Raw genomic sequence first — 15,806 nt, 5'->3', positions numbered from 1 at the left:
GAACAGTAAATATGTATTCAAAGTAATAATAATGCAATATTAAAGAAATTAATATGCACAGACATCAACAGAGTGCGCATTGTGTTCTCAACATAGTGCTCAACATAGAGTAAGTGCTGCTTTCCAATCACGCAGTGTCTGTATTACGGCATAAATCCCGTTCGCTGAAAAGGCCGTATATCCTAAACAAATGGAATATACAAGATATCAAACTAAATAAAGAATACAAGAGCTATGCACTTGAATCTTGCTTGTATTTTATTCTTTACTATCGCTCTACATTTACATATCATGAAATAATCATTATGCCTTTTATATTTTCTACAGTAATTATTTTACGTAGACGGTAATACACGATCGCGCTACTTCTACATGAAAAAATTAATTCAATTTACGATATTTTCGTTAATATTAACAATAAAGAACTGTAATTACAATACAATACTAATATAACATAAAGGCACATAACAAAATAGTTTTGAGCAAACTATCTTTATTTCTTCTATTTTTTCTGACTGCTGCGGCGTACATCCCCCCGCGGCGTAAATACCGACTTTACCCTATATATTATATATATATATTATATATATATATATATGATTCGGTAAAAACTTCATCCTTATTACACAATTAAGAATTTCAAATTGACATGATAGCCGTGAGTAGCATCCATCTCCCAATTACCAAACGCCAAAAAATTCAGCATTTTTTTATTATAGCTTCATGCGTATGGTAGATAACCATAATGATCAATGATGGTAACATTTTGATCGGGCGATTTCGCCAGATTACATTTTTTCTTTTTCAGTTACATATCCATACTGTTGATCAGCTGAAACAAAATATAGATTTTAGCGATACTATTGAAATTGCGAATGAAACGTTATATAATTACCTATATATAATTACCTTCGTAAGCGGGTGCGCACGAAAGCATATTCTGCCATAGCATCTCGCCGTATGGCCCTTCCGGCAATTCCATATCGCCCCCATGTTTCTTAAGTATTGTCTTCTTATCTGCTACTAAGGAAGCCCTTAATGACTCCCAGTTTGTCCCGTGAAAATGTATTCGTTTGCGAATCTTCTCCTGCACAATACACCACGTTATAAAAATTAAAAAAAAAATTCTAAAATTTATTAGAAATTTATTGTTATTCCATAATTATATCTTTCACTGAAATTTATTACTGGTAGTACTAAATTTCTATAAGACAAGATTATAAGATTGTACCTCCAAAAAAGGTTTGAATATTGTGAATACCATGTTGAAGATGAAGGACTGATTCACTATATGAATACCTTTGAGACGAAAGGGCAAACATTTCTGTATAAATTCCACCATCATTTTGGCAAAACTCGGCGTGATATACGTTACATGACCGAGAGATAAACCTTCAGCATCCAGAATGATATGTCCACCTGCGATCTAAGAAAATAAGATTTCACAGTTAAACGCAACAAGGCCTTGCGCATTGAGCACTCTCAGAGAGAGCACAAATTCCCACAATTCTCTTGCTAATCGTAAGCATTTATGATTGATTTTAAATATTTATTTAATATCTGTCGATCAATTTTGAATTGAGTGAAGAAATGTGAAGAAACATTTTTCTATGACAAACCTGAGTTTTGTGCTCCACAAACGCCAGAAATAAAATTAATATCAACCCTCTGAAAAAGACATAGGTCGACACTTCCTTTGGTTTCCACCGTTTACCACATTCCATTATCAATATTCTGCTTCCCTCTTTAGTACGAAGCGGCAATGGATATATCAAATTGGCGTGGAATGCAGCCTTTTCTTTGGTGATCAACAAATCGCTATATATATTTGGATAGTTTAGGCGAAATCGAAAGTACCGTTTCATCTGTTGAGTAAAATATTTGAGTAATTTATTATTATCAACAATTTTATATTAAATATAAAATGTCCTAAAAGTAATCGGATGCTTCTCTATTGTAGCCTCAGCATCAATCAATTTGGAAGTGATTCTTCTTTTACGAAAACATCAATAGGGATTATTATTTAACGCATCTTCCTAGCTTTTAATATTGAATATCATCATAAGCTTCAAATTAATTTTTAAATACATCTTGAGTTACTACTGATAAGTCTTTGAATTAACTACAGATGATTTTTTTCATTGTTTTCTTTTCTACAGTTTAATTGCTCTCTTGTATTTTGTGGCTGATAATGCAAAAAACTAGCTCACAATATTCGAGAAAGAAAAACGATTGCCAAATTAGCCAGAGAACAGAATAGATGTATAGAACATCCGAGAATCTTTATAATATAATTCTGAGCACTATTTACTGCATATTTTATCGCTTTTATATCTAGAGTAACTCCGAAATATATTCCGGAACCTTCGAAAACTTAATTTATTAAGCAGTATTTACTATAATAAATTTAATGAAAACTTCATGACTTACCAGTGAGAAAGCACTTTTCGGATACCACTTACAAGGTCGTAAAAATATTTTATAGATGTCATCCATATCTGGTAAGTAAAGATTAGGTTCTCCTAAAGCAACAAAAAAATAGAATTAATTTTATAATAAAATCGATGATTTTGCAGCGAATGTATTGAACATTTTGCGTATAACTTATGCAAACGAAACCAAAAATGGATCCAGAATAACGCAAAACTGTAATAATATACGTATAAAATATGAATAAATTATATACATACATATACATTCTGGATTAGAAAAATTAATTATAAGACTGTTTTAATTCTCCTCCGTAGGTTCGTATTTTTACTTACTTTGTAGATAATCTAGGTTTTTTAGCTTAAATTTTTTATTATTCTGGGCTTTTAAAAATTTAGAAAAAGTTCAGAATTATTTTTTAACATTTCTGTTACATTAGTAAATCGTTGTTTATGTTTATGTTTATATTTATATGTATACATGTATATATGTACATGTGCACACAAAAAACACAGTGCATGACACAAATTTTGGTATGGTCAATTATTTCAAAAAGTCTTGGTTTATTTAAAAATTATGTATTCATAATTATATTCATATTTTAAACAAAAATAGTAGAGTTTAAAAAATTAATTAAATGTTATTTATTTTACTTTAGATCAGAGGCAACTTTTATATATATATATGTGTGTGTGTGTGTGTGTGTGTGTGTGTGTGTGTGTGTGTGTGTGTGTGTGTGTGTATTTTTCGATTTATAAAACTTGCACACACAGCAAGGTGATAAAATATTTTATATATATATATATATATATAAAATATGTGGAGGGCTCCATTAATCTGACAAGGAAGCGACGTCAAGTGTAAAATCTCAAACTAAATCTATATAGATCTGTTATTTAAGTGACCAAAAAGAGAAATTCTTCCATTTATAAGCCCAATCTTTGTGATATAAGCAAGAGCAAATATTAAATACATGGTGGCATTTTAATCATCCGATATTTTAAAAATATGCTAGATACGATAAAATATTTCAAACTGAAAGTAAGTATATATAGTTACAGGATTTTAAAATGTTTGAAATTCACTGATTTTATCAGATTGATTTTATCACCTTGCTGTGTGTGCAAGTTTTATAAATCTAAAAATACATAATGATAAAGTACTTTATTATAGTGTTTTAAAAATGTCTCGATTTCAGCAAAAAGATCATAAAATAATACAAAATAAAAAACATAGCTGATCTATCTGCATCTCTATTAAATTAGTAATTTTAATTAGTAAATCTAATCTTTATATATCGACGCGCTACATGTTATGAGGAAACAGCATTAGATATTTGTATAAATCGACAAACGTTTTGCGTCAAAAGACTTCTAAGAATTCTTATGTATATGTATTAATTTGTACAAATGACTCATGTAAAAGAGGAAGAAAAGAAAAATGTCTAAAAGAAAAGGAAAATCACTAATAATTATTATATAAGTGTTGAGGTGTTTATTTTGTCAGATGCTCATCTCTACTCGTCTTTTAATTATTGCAATTTTCGAAACGACATAAAAATTTGTTTTAAGTTTTATTTTATTTTTAGTTTTGTTTAAGAAATATAATCTAAAAATAAAATGGTATGTCGGTATCGGCGATCTTTTTTTATTTGTGTAATATGTTATATTATTAATGTGTTTCTTTTAATATTGTTTAATACATATAAAATTGCTTTTTGAGATTTATTTCATTTAAAAAAGTTTATATAAACATATTATAGATTGGCAAAAATGTCATGTCGTTAATTTGTTTCTGATGTAAATGAAAGTTTTTGCTTTGTATGAAAAAATGCCTTTTATTTACACAGAAGAAGAACAATATGACTTTTTTTGAACCTAATATAATGATCCCAAAGATCTCGTTTCAGAGATACAAAGTAAAAAATTTATAAAGTTATTGTTCTTTGTTTACGATATATTAAGAAAAAAACAGTGATTTTATTTTTAAAATTTTATATACCTGAAGCAAGATCTTTGATATTACATGTGTATCTAAACTTTTCTTCTTAAAATTATTACATAAGTTAACTTCTGAAATATGGGTCAGTACTGCACTCTATATAAATAGTATTCCGATTATGTTGTAATCATTATCGCTTTTCTAGAAAACAAATTTACATTTTTATTTGTAACGAAATAATTTGTATATCATTTCCTGGAATACAAGAAGCAAAACTCCGTTAAAGATTATTACGATAAAAAGCGCGAACAACTTTCGTTCTTATTACTCGATTTGTATGAGCATGACTGAATTCATACACCGCGTATTCGTGTACTTTTACTATTGTTAAATTGACCATTGCGAATAATAATTGTATGCAAGATTTCATTCTTATTCTAAAAACATTGCTGTTTATCATGCGCTGACGTTCTTTGAACATCAAAAATTGCTTTATCAATTACGCAATGGAAAAGAGAATCGCTATTTTACGATTTATATGTTCACTTACGATGATACGACAATTAGTTCTGTTGTGCAAATATATCTTGCTAAAACTACATTCGTGTTTCTTTGGAGATTACGTAAAGAGGAAATTTCTTTGTTTTACTTGTCATTGCGCTTCCCTGCGTGGATTAATTATTTTTAGTTTCTCTTTAATTTTTGCAAACACGAAATCTAACGCAATTCGTTCTAGTGGCACCGTACGTTTCTCTATTTAAACGAGAGCGAGTTTTGCAAAACTTTAGTGAAAAAAGGCCGATAGTATCCAAAAACAAAAAAGAAGGATGGCACCTTATTTTTGCAGTTTTACTGTCTGTGATACTTGAAAAACCGGTTGCAAAAGAAAACAAGACGAATAAGAGAGAACCGAAAAAGAAAGTAACGCCAGAACCTTGAGCTCTCCAAAGATCGCGAAACTAGCGAATTACCTTGATTCCCATATGTTACTTTTTTTTTACACGCCACGTTCTTTAATCTGTGGCACCGATTCTGCAGTCGAGACGACACAATGATAATTACATTTTTAATACAATTAATTTTCCGTTACCTGCAAGCAACTCTTTGAATTCCGCTAAACTTTCAGCGACAACTTCCGGCGTCTCCCGCAGTTCTTCCTTGGCCTTCTGGACAAAGAATTCATCGATTTCCTCGCTTATTTCAATTGTAAGTGTGTGTTCACCAAATTTGATTTTCGGAGCATTCTTCTGCCAGTGCTCGTACATCTCTTGTTTATTTGGTAGGACCAGCGTAGGTTTAACGTTTTCTTTCACACCCGAAGACATTGTGACCGCAACTGGATCACAGGGCGATGAATATCTGTCGGACAGTTGTAGCACTCGTATTATCCGTCCGTCGACGCTAAATAGAAAGTCGAAAGTGATATTTCGGCACACGCGTAACGTCAATTTCGCAAGCTTTGTAAAGATAGAACTGATTTCCACGGAGGCACGAAAGAATGAATTGAGACGCAGGACCGAAATGCTGCCTTCACGTATATACCGTTTCCCGAGTCAAAGGTCTGTGTCTGTGTACTCTTCAGAGTCTTTCTAGCTGTATCGCGGAAGTAGATACACGCTGATGTGAGAGCATTGCGTATGTGTAAACGTTGAACAAGTTTCGCGTCGACCAACACGGAAAGCTGAATGCGACGTTGAGCGCTGAAGACGTGCGCTGCGAGACTTCTACATCGATGAATTAATGTTCGACATAGATTTTCTAATTTTTCCTTTATTTTCAATAAAATAGCTACTTTTTGCATGATTTAGAACAAGGAAAAAACGATTTTGTTAATGTATTTGAAAATTTAGGTAGATACAGATCTGAAAAATAAATTTGTTGGGTTATCAAAATAAGTATGTACGCTCAAATTAGTTGCTAGAATATCTACATTTTTTGCAGTATTATAGCTATGCTATGAAGACCCTATACACTTATTTTAATGATTCACATTAACAAGATTATATTTAGATCTGTATGCGGCTAAATATTTAGATACTTCAGTAAAACCGTTCTTTCTGTAAAAGTCCTTGTTCACAATTTAAAAAGAAATACAGAAATTTATATGAACATTTTAATTCATAAGTGCATTTAAAATTCAGTGCATACAGCAATCGTCTGATCGTCTTTCTTAAAGATTTGAAAAAATTGATACATAATTAATACATATGTCTGATTTTTCAACGACATAGCTTTCGAAAATTCTTACGAATTTATAATCTTTCCATTTATAATATAAAATCCAATAAAGTTTAAGTTTTGTTTTGGGCGCAATAATTTTTCAGAAATGTTATATCTTTTGTTTTTTTTCTGCCCGTATCGCGCGCTGTAGTTCCAAAAGTGAGTCGCAAATGAATAGTTGAAATCATGAATACTCAAATTGAGCTTTAGCCGGCGCTATCAAGCACACCCACTTCCGCGAACCCACTTTGCAGATAATAGTCATTCTATATCTGCTATACAGCGTATAATCTTATTACACGCCTATTCATTTCGATAATTTAATTTTGGCTCATATTGGTACACGAAAATGTCAAGCTGTGCATTGCCACTCTCATTCCTAGCGTAAAATAAATTTGCAAAATATCAAACATTTCTATTTCCTTGAACGTCTGAAGTATAATTATTCTTGAACCATGTATAATTAAAGTATATTATTTATATAAATATATATAAAATTATAGTTTTTTTTAATGATTTTTACAAATGCGGAATAGCATCTGGAATAACTTTTCTGTTATTTGTTTAAATAAGAATGCAAAGAAATATGACAATATAATACAATAATTAAATTAAATATGAAAAAATTTTTATTAAAAAAACATTTTAAAAACATTTAAAAATATTGTTTTTTTATCCATGGACTTATTTTGTCTATCAATAATATTTATAACAAATAATATGTATCTCAGGTCTCTTGAAATTCAAAACAACATATAATTAATAAGGCTAATGAGAGTCAGCGCGGATATAAGTGCGCAATCAAAATTAATAATGTTTATTTAATTATTTATTTATCTTGAAATAACAAAATCACTCAAACGAATGTTTTGACTCGCTTTGAAGTCACCTTCAGCGTATTAATACAAAGAATAAAAAATAATTAATAGAAATACATTAATAGATGTACATATTATATACAATAATGTACATTCAAATTATGTATATAAAATGTATCTACATTTTATTATATGCACAGGATATTATTTTCATATTATAAAGAAAAAATAGAATGTATACATAGAATGTCCGATGTTATGTGAGGACATGCATGCTAATTAACATAAACAATTGCGTCACAATTTGTCTTGGGAATATAAATATCTTTTTTTATTATTTTGTTTCGTTGTTAGTAAACTACGTGTTAATTCTAGTAAGGAAACTTCTTTCTGCTTTACTCTGGCTTATTCACTACTATACATAGTATACATTATGCATTATTTCGCTCAACGTGTTGCAGGTATTTTGTGGAAAACTAAATTTTCTTTCTTGTAAAGTTACCTATTACCTTTTTCCAAAGAACAAGTTTTTTCTTGAGATAACACGTAAATGTGGATAAAGTATACGTATTATAGAAATGTTATGTAAGAAGAAAAATTAAATGCTATTGAGGTAGAATTACTTACTTATTTTATAGAACGCAATTTATTGAGCAATGTTTTATCATAATTATTGAATTTTTTCTGTTAATTTATACGTATATTATTGGCTCCTGCTCTTTCGCATTAACCGGATACAAACTTATATTTATTATACTATTAAAGGCTTAATTATATTATTTTGTACGCAAAAACATTTGTTCTTGAAAAGTCATTACGCAGAACATATTATTATTACGTATAAAGAGATATGCATATGTCAATACGCAGAACTATTCATACTAAACTCAATTTTGCATAGGAAAGAAGACAGTGCGAAATTAATTAATAAACATTTTTTTAGAAATAAAAAATGAAAAACATTTTTTTATATAACAATTTTCATGTATAATCTTGCGGAAACCTTTATGGAAAAATATTATTGGATTCGTGAAAAAACTATACAAAAATTATTTGCATCCAATAATTTCCAACAGTTATTTTGCAAGTATTTTTTCATGTGATGCACAACATTTCAAAGTTTTTAAAGTACCTTTTCAATTATATTGGTTTATTTAAAATCATTATATGTATATAAAACTAATTATAATATATAATTATACCAAACTAAATAATTATTATTTAGTTTGTATATGGAAATGTAAAAGCTGGAGCAGACTTTTGTATAATGCATAAGAGAATGGACCAGAATCCTTTATTTCCCTTTCCAAGATAGAAATGAAAAATTTTGATTGGTTCATTCTTTTATGTGTTATGCATTATGCAAGAATGTGTGCTCCCGGGCTTTGCTCAGAATTCTCATACAACATAGAAAATTGCAGCAACATTGTATCAATGTTGCAATGCAGATTGCAATGCAATATTACGGAGACATTGCAGAAACATAAATTAACAATATGTCTGCAACATCTCATGGCAACATCTTCCGGTCTTCACAGCAAAGTAAATTTTTCCAAGACTGTAACAATTATATGCACTTTCTAGATATTAACAGTCTCATAAATTAATGAATTTTTAACAAACTGTACAAAAACTGTAATGAATTTTATCATTTAAAACATATTAAATGCATAAAACATGCTTTTCTGTGCACTTTTAATTTTATAAAATTTTATTACAATATTTGCAGACTGTCTTGCTTATTAACTTTGTTTGTCTTTTTTATACTATATCATATTTATGTCACATTTAATATATAATAATAATTTTAATACTATTTTTTGAAATTTATATCTTTTTTAATCCTTATAATATATTAACATTTTATAGATTTTATACATGTAGATAGGGCGAAAATTAAAAAGGTAAAAGTATCGGAGTTTAATCAAGAAACGTTACCGCACGAATTGATAATAATTCAAATATTATAGTAAACAATCTTGAGTCTTACAATATTAAAACAAAAATAAATAATATACAACTTCAAATTGTTACTTTTTCGCAAATCTCAAATTACTTAAATTTATTTATTACTTAATTATTATACTATTATTAAGTATTAATGCAATATTTAAGAAAACTTGTGTAGAAAATTATAAAGAGGAGAGAAGGGAGAATATCATCTTAACATAACTCAATAAATACAGGACGTGACATAATTTATAATTTATTACAGAGGAAAAAAAGATGCGTTTGTGAGATAGAAATCATAGAATTCAACGCGAATTATACAAAAATTCATAACTCATCCACACTAGCTCATGATCTTCTCTTCTTTATTATTAATTTAATAATATATTATAATTTAAATATTATTAACTTAGATTCCTGTACACAGAACGCTTCTTTAATTAAAATAAAAAATTTCTAACACATCTTTACAATGTTTCAAAGACGTTTCTGAAATATCAAAATATGCATTTTCAAAATCTTATAAAAATATTAGATTACGGAAAGTTTTGAAAATTTATATTATTATATTGAAAAGTTACTGACAATTTTGTAAAAAATTGTAAATTGTAATGCTCTAAAGTACTTACGAGTACTTCACAATATTCGAATTGATTATTGCGCCCGTGCCTCTAAGGGTTGTCACTGCACACCGAAATTACATACCGTGCGAACGTGCGGCTTCAACGCGGGTGCGTTTCTTTATACGCATTCTTCATACGCGCTTTCATATTAAAGAATGGCGAGGGGGGAGGAGGGGGGGAGAAGGTAGTTGGTTTATCTATCTGTTTTCGTCCAATACTTTGTTCAAGATTATCACTCTTAATATCATAAACATGATATGAATGTATATTCTGTGTAAAAAAATATCCGGAATTATTAATTAAAACACAGAAAAATTTATTTATCAAAATTTATTTTGTCGCCTTTAAAGTAAGCCCCATCGAGTGCAACACACCACCGTTTGACCCAATCCTCGTTTGTAGGTTGATTGAGCTTCAGCTTCTTTAGCGAATTTTTTTTTATGCTCTCAATTGACTCAAAACGCCTTCCTCGAAATGGTAATTTTAGCTTCGGGAATAGGAAAAAGTTACACGGGGCTATATCAATACGGTGTATATAAGTACGGTGCTTGGTCGATGACATTCGTTGAATTTTTGGCCAAAAACTTTTGTACACGTGTATTTCTAGACTAAAATAAATGTGAAAATAAATGTGACTTTTGTGACGCTTCTATAATGTAAATTTTTTCACACTCTTCAAATTGGCTGAATAAAGCAGGTAAAAATGAGATGAGAATATGGAGCTGTTGTTCAAGGATTATTACGATGAAATATTACGTCGTCATAGGATGTTCATTAATGGTTGTATAATTTATATTACTAATCAGTCAAATTCCCATCTATTTTAAATTATTTTCATTTAGTATTTTTATTTATTAATTTTTAGTAACTAGTCATTTGAAAACACCTTTAAAATACTTCTTGAATAGTAAAAAATAACACAAATAAAATTTGCGCCGAACACGTTATAATATGTCTTTTTCAACATTTACCGTGCCTTTGAGGTAAATCCTAAGATTTACCAAGTGAATGGTGGTAAAAGTTTGAAATGAACGATGATCACAGAACTGTTGGGACTTTTACCATTAAGAGTTGGTAAATCTTAGGTTTTACTGGAAAATCTTAGGATTTACCGTAGTTCGGGCTTTTACAGTAACATATACACCTTTTATCAGAAGAATGCGCCTTAAGACTACTGACTGCTCCATGTAATTTATATGAAGTGAAGTCGTAAGTCACCTCTTATGACTTAAAAGGTGTATACAATCATTAATAAACACCCTGTATGTCGGTTAGACAATAATAACATCCGATCCGCGATAATAAAGGTTGTGATAACCGCCTAAGGTCGTAGAATTATTTTGACCGTCTTGCGTAACAAATCAATAAACGGTATCAGCGACACCGTTTTATCGATTTATTCTTATAAGATGCTGAATACGCTGAATCACGTACGACAGTGTACAATAACAGCATATATGGAGCAACGACGTTTATGTAACGCAACGTTTTGCGTTTCGCATTATAAATTGCGTTCGATAATATCTAAGCAACCAGAAATATCCCGATTCAGTTATACCTTACGTATACAACGTCGTACTATTTCCAACATTTTTGCGATGTTTGCGAAACTTGCATACAACGCTAGAGAAACGTTGTACGTTTACGCACATTTTATGTGCGATCGATTAATCAACGATTATCGTTTTACGTGGCGTCACATAATACTCTACAGCTACGTATAATCAAGTGTTCGAGGTGCAACGAACAAAATATATAATAATGAAGGTATTACGTAAAAGATACAAATAAATGTTTATAAAATTAATATTTGTCCGTTATAAATCGAATCAAGTGATTCTTGTTAATTTTTTATTATAGAAAACACTGCATTACAGAAATCCATAATGAAGTTGCTCTATATTATATTTTTAAGAAAATTTTACTTAAAAATGTGACATAGAGCAACTTGATTAGAAAATTGCATTTTTTAGTACTTTACTAAAATAACTCAACGATAGAGCAATGATATGATAGAGCAATTTTATTTGCGGATTTATTTTTAGCTCCAAAAAATTTATAAGAATCATCTATTGTGTTGCCCATTTTGTGTAAAAAGTTAGTTATGGATAAATTAAAGAGAAAATAATAGTCCGCTTATGTAATTTGAATTGTCACACTGTTTAATACCCTTTTAAGCACGAATAAGTAAACAGAAAGGAAAGGGATGGAATACTATTTTGTTTTTTTAACATAACTTTTTTTTAACTCAATAAAAATTAACGCGACACAATTCGTATCAACATCAGTTTGATAGCAAATGAGTTCTATTTATAATTAGAAGTTCATCGGGGTTACATAGAATGAACATAATTTACAATTTATCGAAAAAAGAAAAGAGAATGCGTTTGTGAGTTAGCAAGAGGATCCTGGAATACTAACAACTAATGTTATAAAATAATAAAAAACATTTATGATTATAAAATATTACAAATTAATTTTCATAGATTTGACATACCAATAAGTACAAAACAAGGTTTTATCAACATTTTATAAAATATATTTTATTTGAAAAAAAAATTTTTTTATAATGTTTTTATCTTAAAAAAATAACTTTTTTAAAAGAATTTCTTTGTTAGTAAACGTTATGTAACATTTATTATGAGGTTGTAAGATTGTAAGAGCGATACGCACGTAATACAGATGACTCATCACGATTATTTCACAATCTTTCTTACTACATAATATATATAACTTTATTACTCGTATTTATATCTCTCCTTAAAACATGAGGATTTCATGTTTCTGTCTGTCTTTGTCTTGCCTAGAATAAAACGTAGTACGTGAAGAACAATAACAAGGAATCTTTGATTCTCAAAGAAGATGAATACGGTCGTATATACCAAATTCATTCATCTAATACGGCATACATTAAATTTAATTACATTATTTGAAAATATTCAAGGTCTTCACAAACTAAACTAAAGTTAAAAAATTAATATGTAACATTCTTTTGAAATTACGTAAAGAGTATACACTTGCAAAAATCTATGCTATCTGCTGAACTGAAAATCAGTTTTGATAAAAACGCAGTGAATACTAATAATCAATAATTATGTATGTCTAAATAGATTATAATGAAGAAATTTTAATGGTTGCTTTTAGAATTTAACGCAAATCATACAAGATATTGTGATATCTCACTATCCCACGCATCTCACGACCTCATCCTTCCTCTAATCATTTCGAACATATTTTTATCTGCTGAACACAAATTTGTTGTCAAAATTTCGCTATCATGTCATAATTTTGCAAAGATGGTTTTCAAATTTTGTCGTTTGTGCTATTTTTTTCAAAATTGTCAAATAATAGTCAAATTGGAATAATCAATTCGTATTCAACAGGCAAAAATATATGAAAAATAACTATTTGCACTTGTGTTGCAAAATGGTATAGAATAATTATTATACCGGTATAATTTTTCAAGTTACATAAACGAGTTATTATTATTTTTTTTTCTTTGAATTTACCAACAATATTTTGTATGAAGAAATCAATGCAACAAATAATTTTTTTATGGCGTATTTCACTGGCGAACTGGTGTGCACTCACAATTAGTGCTTAGTGCGCACTAAATGCAAAAATTCGGCACGAGCTCCAATAGACGGTGTCGGTTTTAATGCAAAACGCACTAAGTGCGCCTCAGTGTCGCTCATTGAAAAACGTTAATAGATTTTCACTGAAAACGAATCTGTAAATAAAATTGCTCCATCACATTACATTTAGTAGTTATTTAAGCTCAAAGGTACTAAAAAAATGCCATTTTCGACTTTTTGAAGTGCAATTTTCTCAAAAATGTGACTTGGTAAAGTAATTTTGCTTATGGACTCATTTTCTACGACAGATCTATAAAAATTACCTATTCAGGTACAGATCTATAAAAATCAAGTTTATCGTTTAAAAACTTTAAATTTGTCAAGCAATATAAAGTGCAAAACAAAATGTACTTATTTGTTAGAAAAATGATTAGCCACGCATATCTGTTTTGTTAATTCATCACAAAAAGTTGAGAAATTATTAGCGAGTTAAAAAGTAGGATATTTATCAACGTCACGTTTTGTTTAGAAACACAGACATATGTAATATACCTCTTTGGAAAATTTTCAAAATGATAGCCATAATAACTCAAACATGATTTATTCGATCAATTTGAAATTTGAAAGTAATATTTTTGATTACATTTGGCATCAAATCATGAAAGCTTTTTTTGCCTTTTTAAACTTGTTTATAAATTATAACAAAAAGAAAGAATTTTTTGGAAAAACGCAATTTTCAAATTCAATATGTACAGTTTCGTAAAAAAAAAAATCTTTAAAATTTCCTCCAAAATAACAAGTGTAAAGAAAAGAAAAGCTTACTTTTTAGTGTTATATTTTATTGAGATTATATTTTTTAAAGAATCAAACACTCCGTTAATTATTAAAGTGAACAAATAAGAAAAGTAATATGAAGAAATATAGAAATTATAATTGAAGAGCAACTCGAGACGAAATTTCACTTCTACTTTTGATCTCAATTAGACCTTTCACACCTATAATATTTTGATGCTTTAAACACTCAATTAAACTTTTTTTTGAATCTATTGACTATAGTAGAGTTTTTGTGGAGAATTTTAAGAAGTTTTAAGAGATTGAAAAGTTTTTCGATAATTACCATTTTGAGACACAAGGTGGGTGCTTGAAAAATCTAATTGAGGTCAACAGTAAAAATAAAATTTCTATTCGGTTAAGATACAAAGAAATGTGTGAGTACTCACCAAAATTATCTCAATGATCTTAAAGAGATCTCGAAGGTCTCTCAAACAATCGATCGTACACCGATCTTCTGAATCACGCACTCTCTTGTTCTCCAAACAATTTTCACATGTTACAAAACTGCTATACCTGTTATCACAGAGACTCCGGTTTACTCGCACCGAGATTTTAACAGATGTACTGTTAAAACGAAGTACGAGAGCCGATGACAGCAGACTGAGCGCTGATTCAACCGATCTGTCCCTAGTATCGTCCGTGAATGAATCGCGGACGTAGTGAAAAGGAAAGACTACGTGGAAGAGGGTCAGTATACCGTGGTGCACGAATCACTTATGAGAACCACGTTGAAACAATCGAGTCAGTATTGCTTGAAAGTCACAGGTTCTCCCCACCTTTACGTAAGTATGACATTGCAGAACGTGTGATTATTTAGCATCGAATAATGCTACTAACGCGATTGCGTTTGTACATTTGGAAAGGGAGTTTGCTGCTTAAATTGTTTTAACGCGGAAATCGAAAGAACACGAGAAGTACGTGCCTGCTGAAATGTTTGCTGCTGAATATGTTTGTATTAATAAAATTGTTGACAGTAGTGAGTATGAGATACAGCCTGAATACAAATTAATTAGAGGAAATTACGTGATCGAGCCGTCTTGAAATAAAAACATCCAAGTTTTGAGTTTTAAATGTAATAATAATAATAATTAAACTGTGATGAATTTATAATATCCAGAACATTCATTCTCGAATATTGAGAATTAAGGGGAATTATTATAATTTAAAGGATAATAATATTCATTGCAATAATATATAATAAAAATAATTTTATTGTTTATGTACAAGAACATTTGATTTTGAATAAGTTTGGTAATATAAAAAAAACAAAATAAAAATATTGCAAAAGATACAGCGTCAAGATTGCTATTATGAAATAGCTTTATGTAGCAAAAAGATGATAATTTATTTGCAAGTAAAATAATGTGAAACAAGAAAAATTCTTAAATGTAAATCGCACAAAAATGTAAATATGT

The 15,806-nt window shown here is 29.4% G+C and overlaps 1 protein-coding gene across 3 annotated transcripts; it reads right to left on the bottom strand.

Annotated features, from left to right (window-relative positions):
* Positions 1–696: 696 nt before the first annotated feature.
* On the bottom strand, positions 697–15,128 carry LOC105192923 (alpha-tocopherol transfer protein). Of its 3 annotated transcripts, none has more exons than XM_039458027.1 (7): positions 14,778–15,128; positions 5,462–5,730; positions 2,431–2,522; positions 1,620–1,865; positions 1,232–1,426; positions 910–1,087; positions 697–832 (listed from the first exon to the last, which is right to left on the bottom strand). In XM_039458027.1, the coding sequence occupies exons 2-7, from the start codon at positions 5,694–5,696 to the stop codon at positions 789–791; spliced, it is 990 nt and encodes a 329-aa protein (XP_039313961.1). In that variant the 5' UTR covers positions 5,697–5,730; positions 14,778–15,128; the 3' UTR covers positions 697–788. The 3 variants fall into 3 exon arrangements, with proteins under 3 accessions (XP_039313961.1, XP_039313962.1, XP_039313963.1); XM_039458028.1 differs by having other exon boundaries at positions 5,462–5,772; positions 14,778–15,127; XM_039458029.1 differs by lacking the exon at positions 14,778–15,128 and adding an exon at positions 9,989–10,116.
* Between the last annotated feature and the right edge of the window lie 678 nt (positions 15,129–15,806).

Source organism: Solenopsis invicta, chromosome 15 (genome assembly GCF_016802725.1).
Source record: "Solenopsis invicta isolate M01_SB chromosome 15, UNIL_Sinv_3.0, whole genome shotgun sequence".
Taxonomy (NCBI): Eukaryota; Metazoa; Arthropoda; class Insecta; order Hymenoptera; family Formicidae; genus Solenopsis; species Solenopsis invicta.
This window is presented reverse-complemented; position numbering and strand designations above follow the sequence as displayed.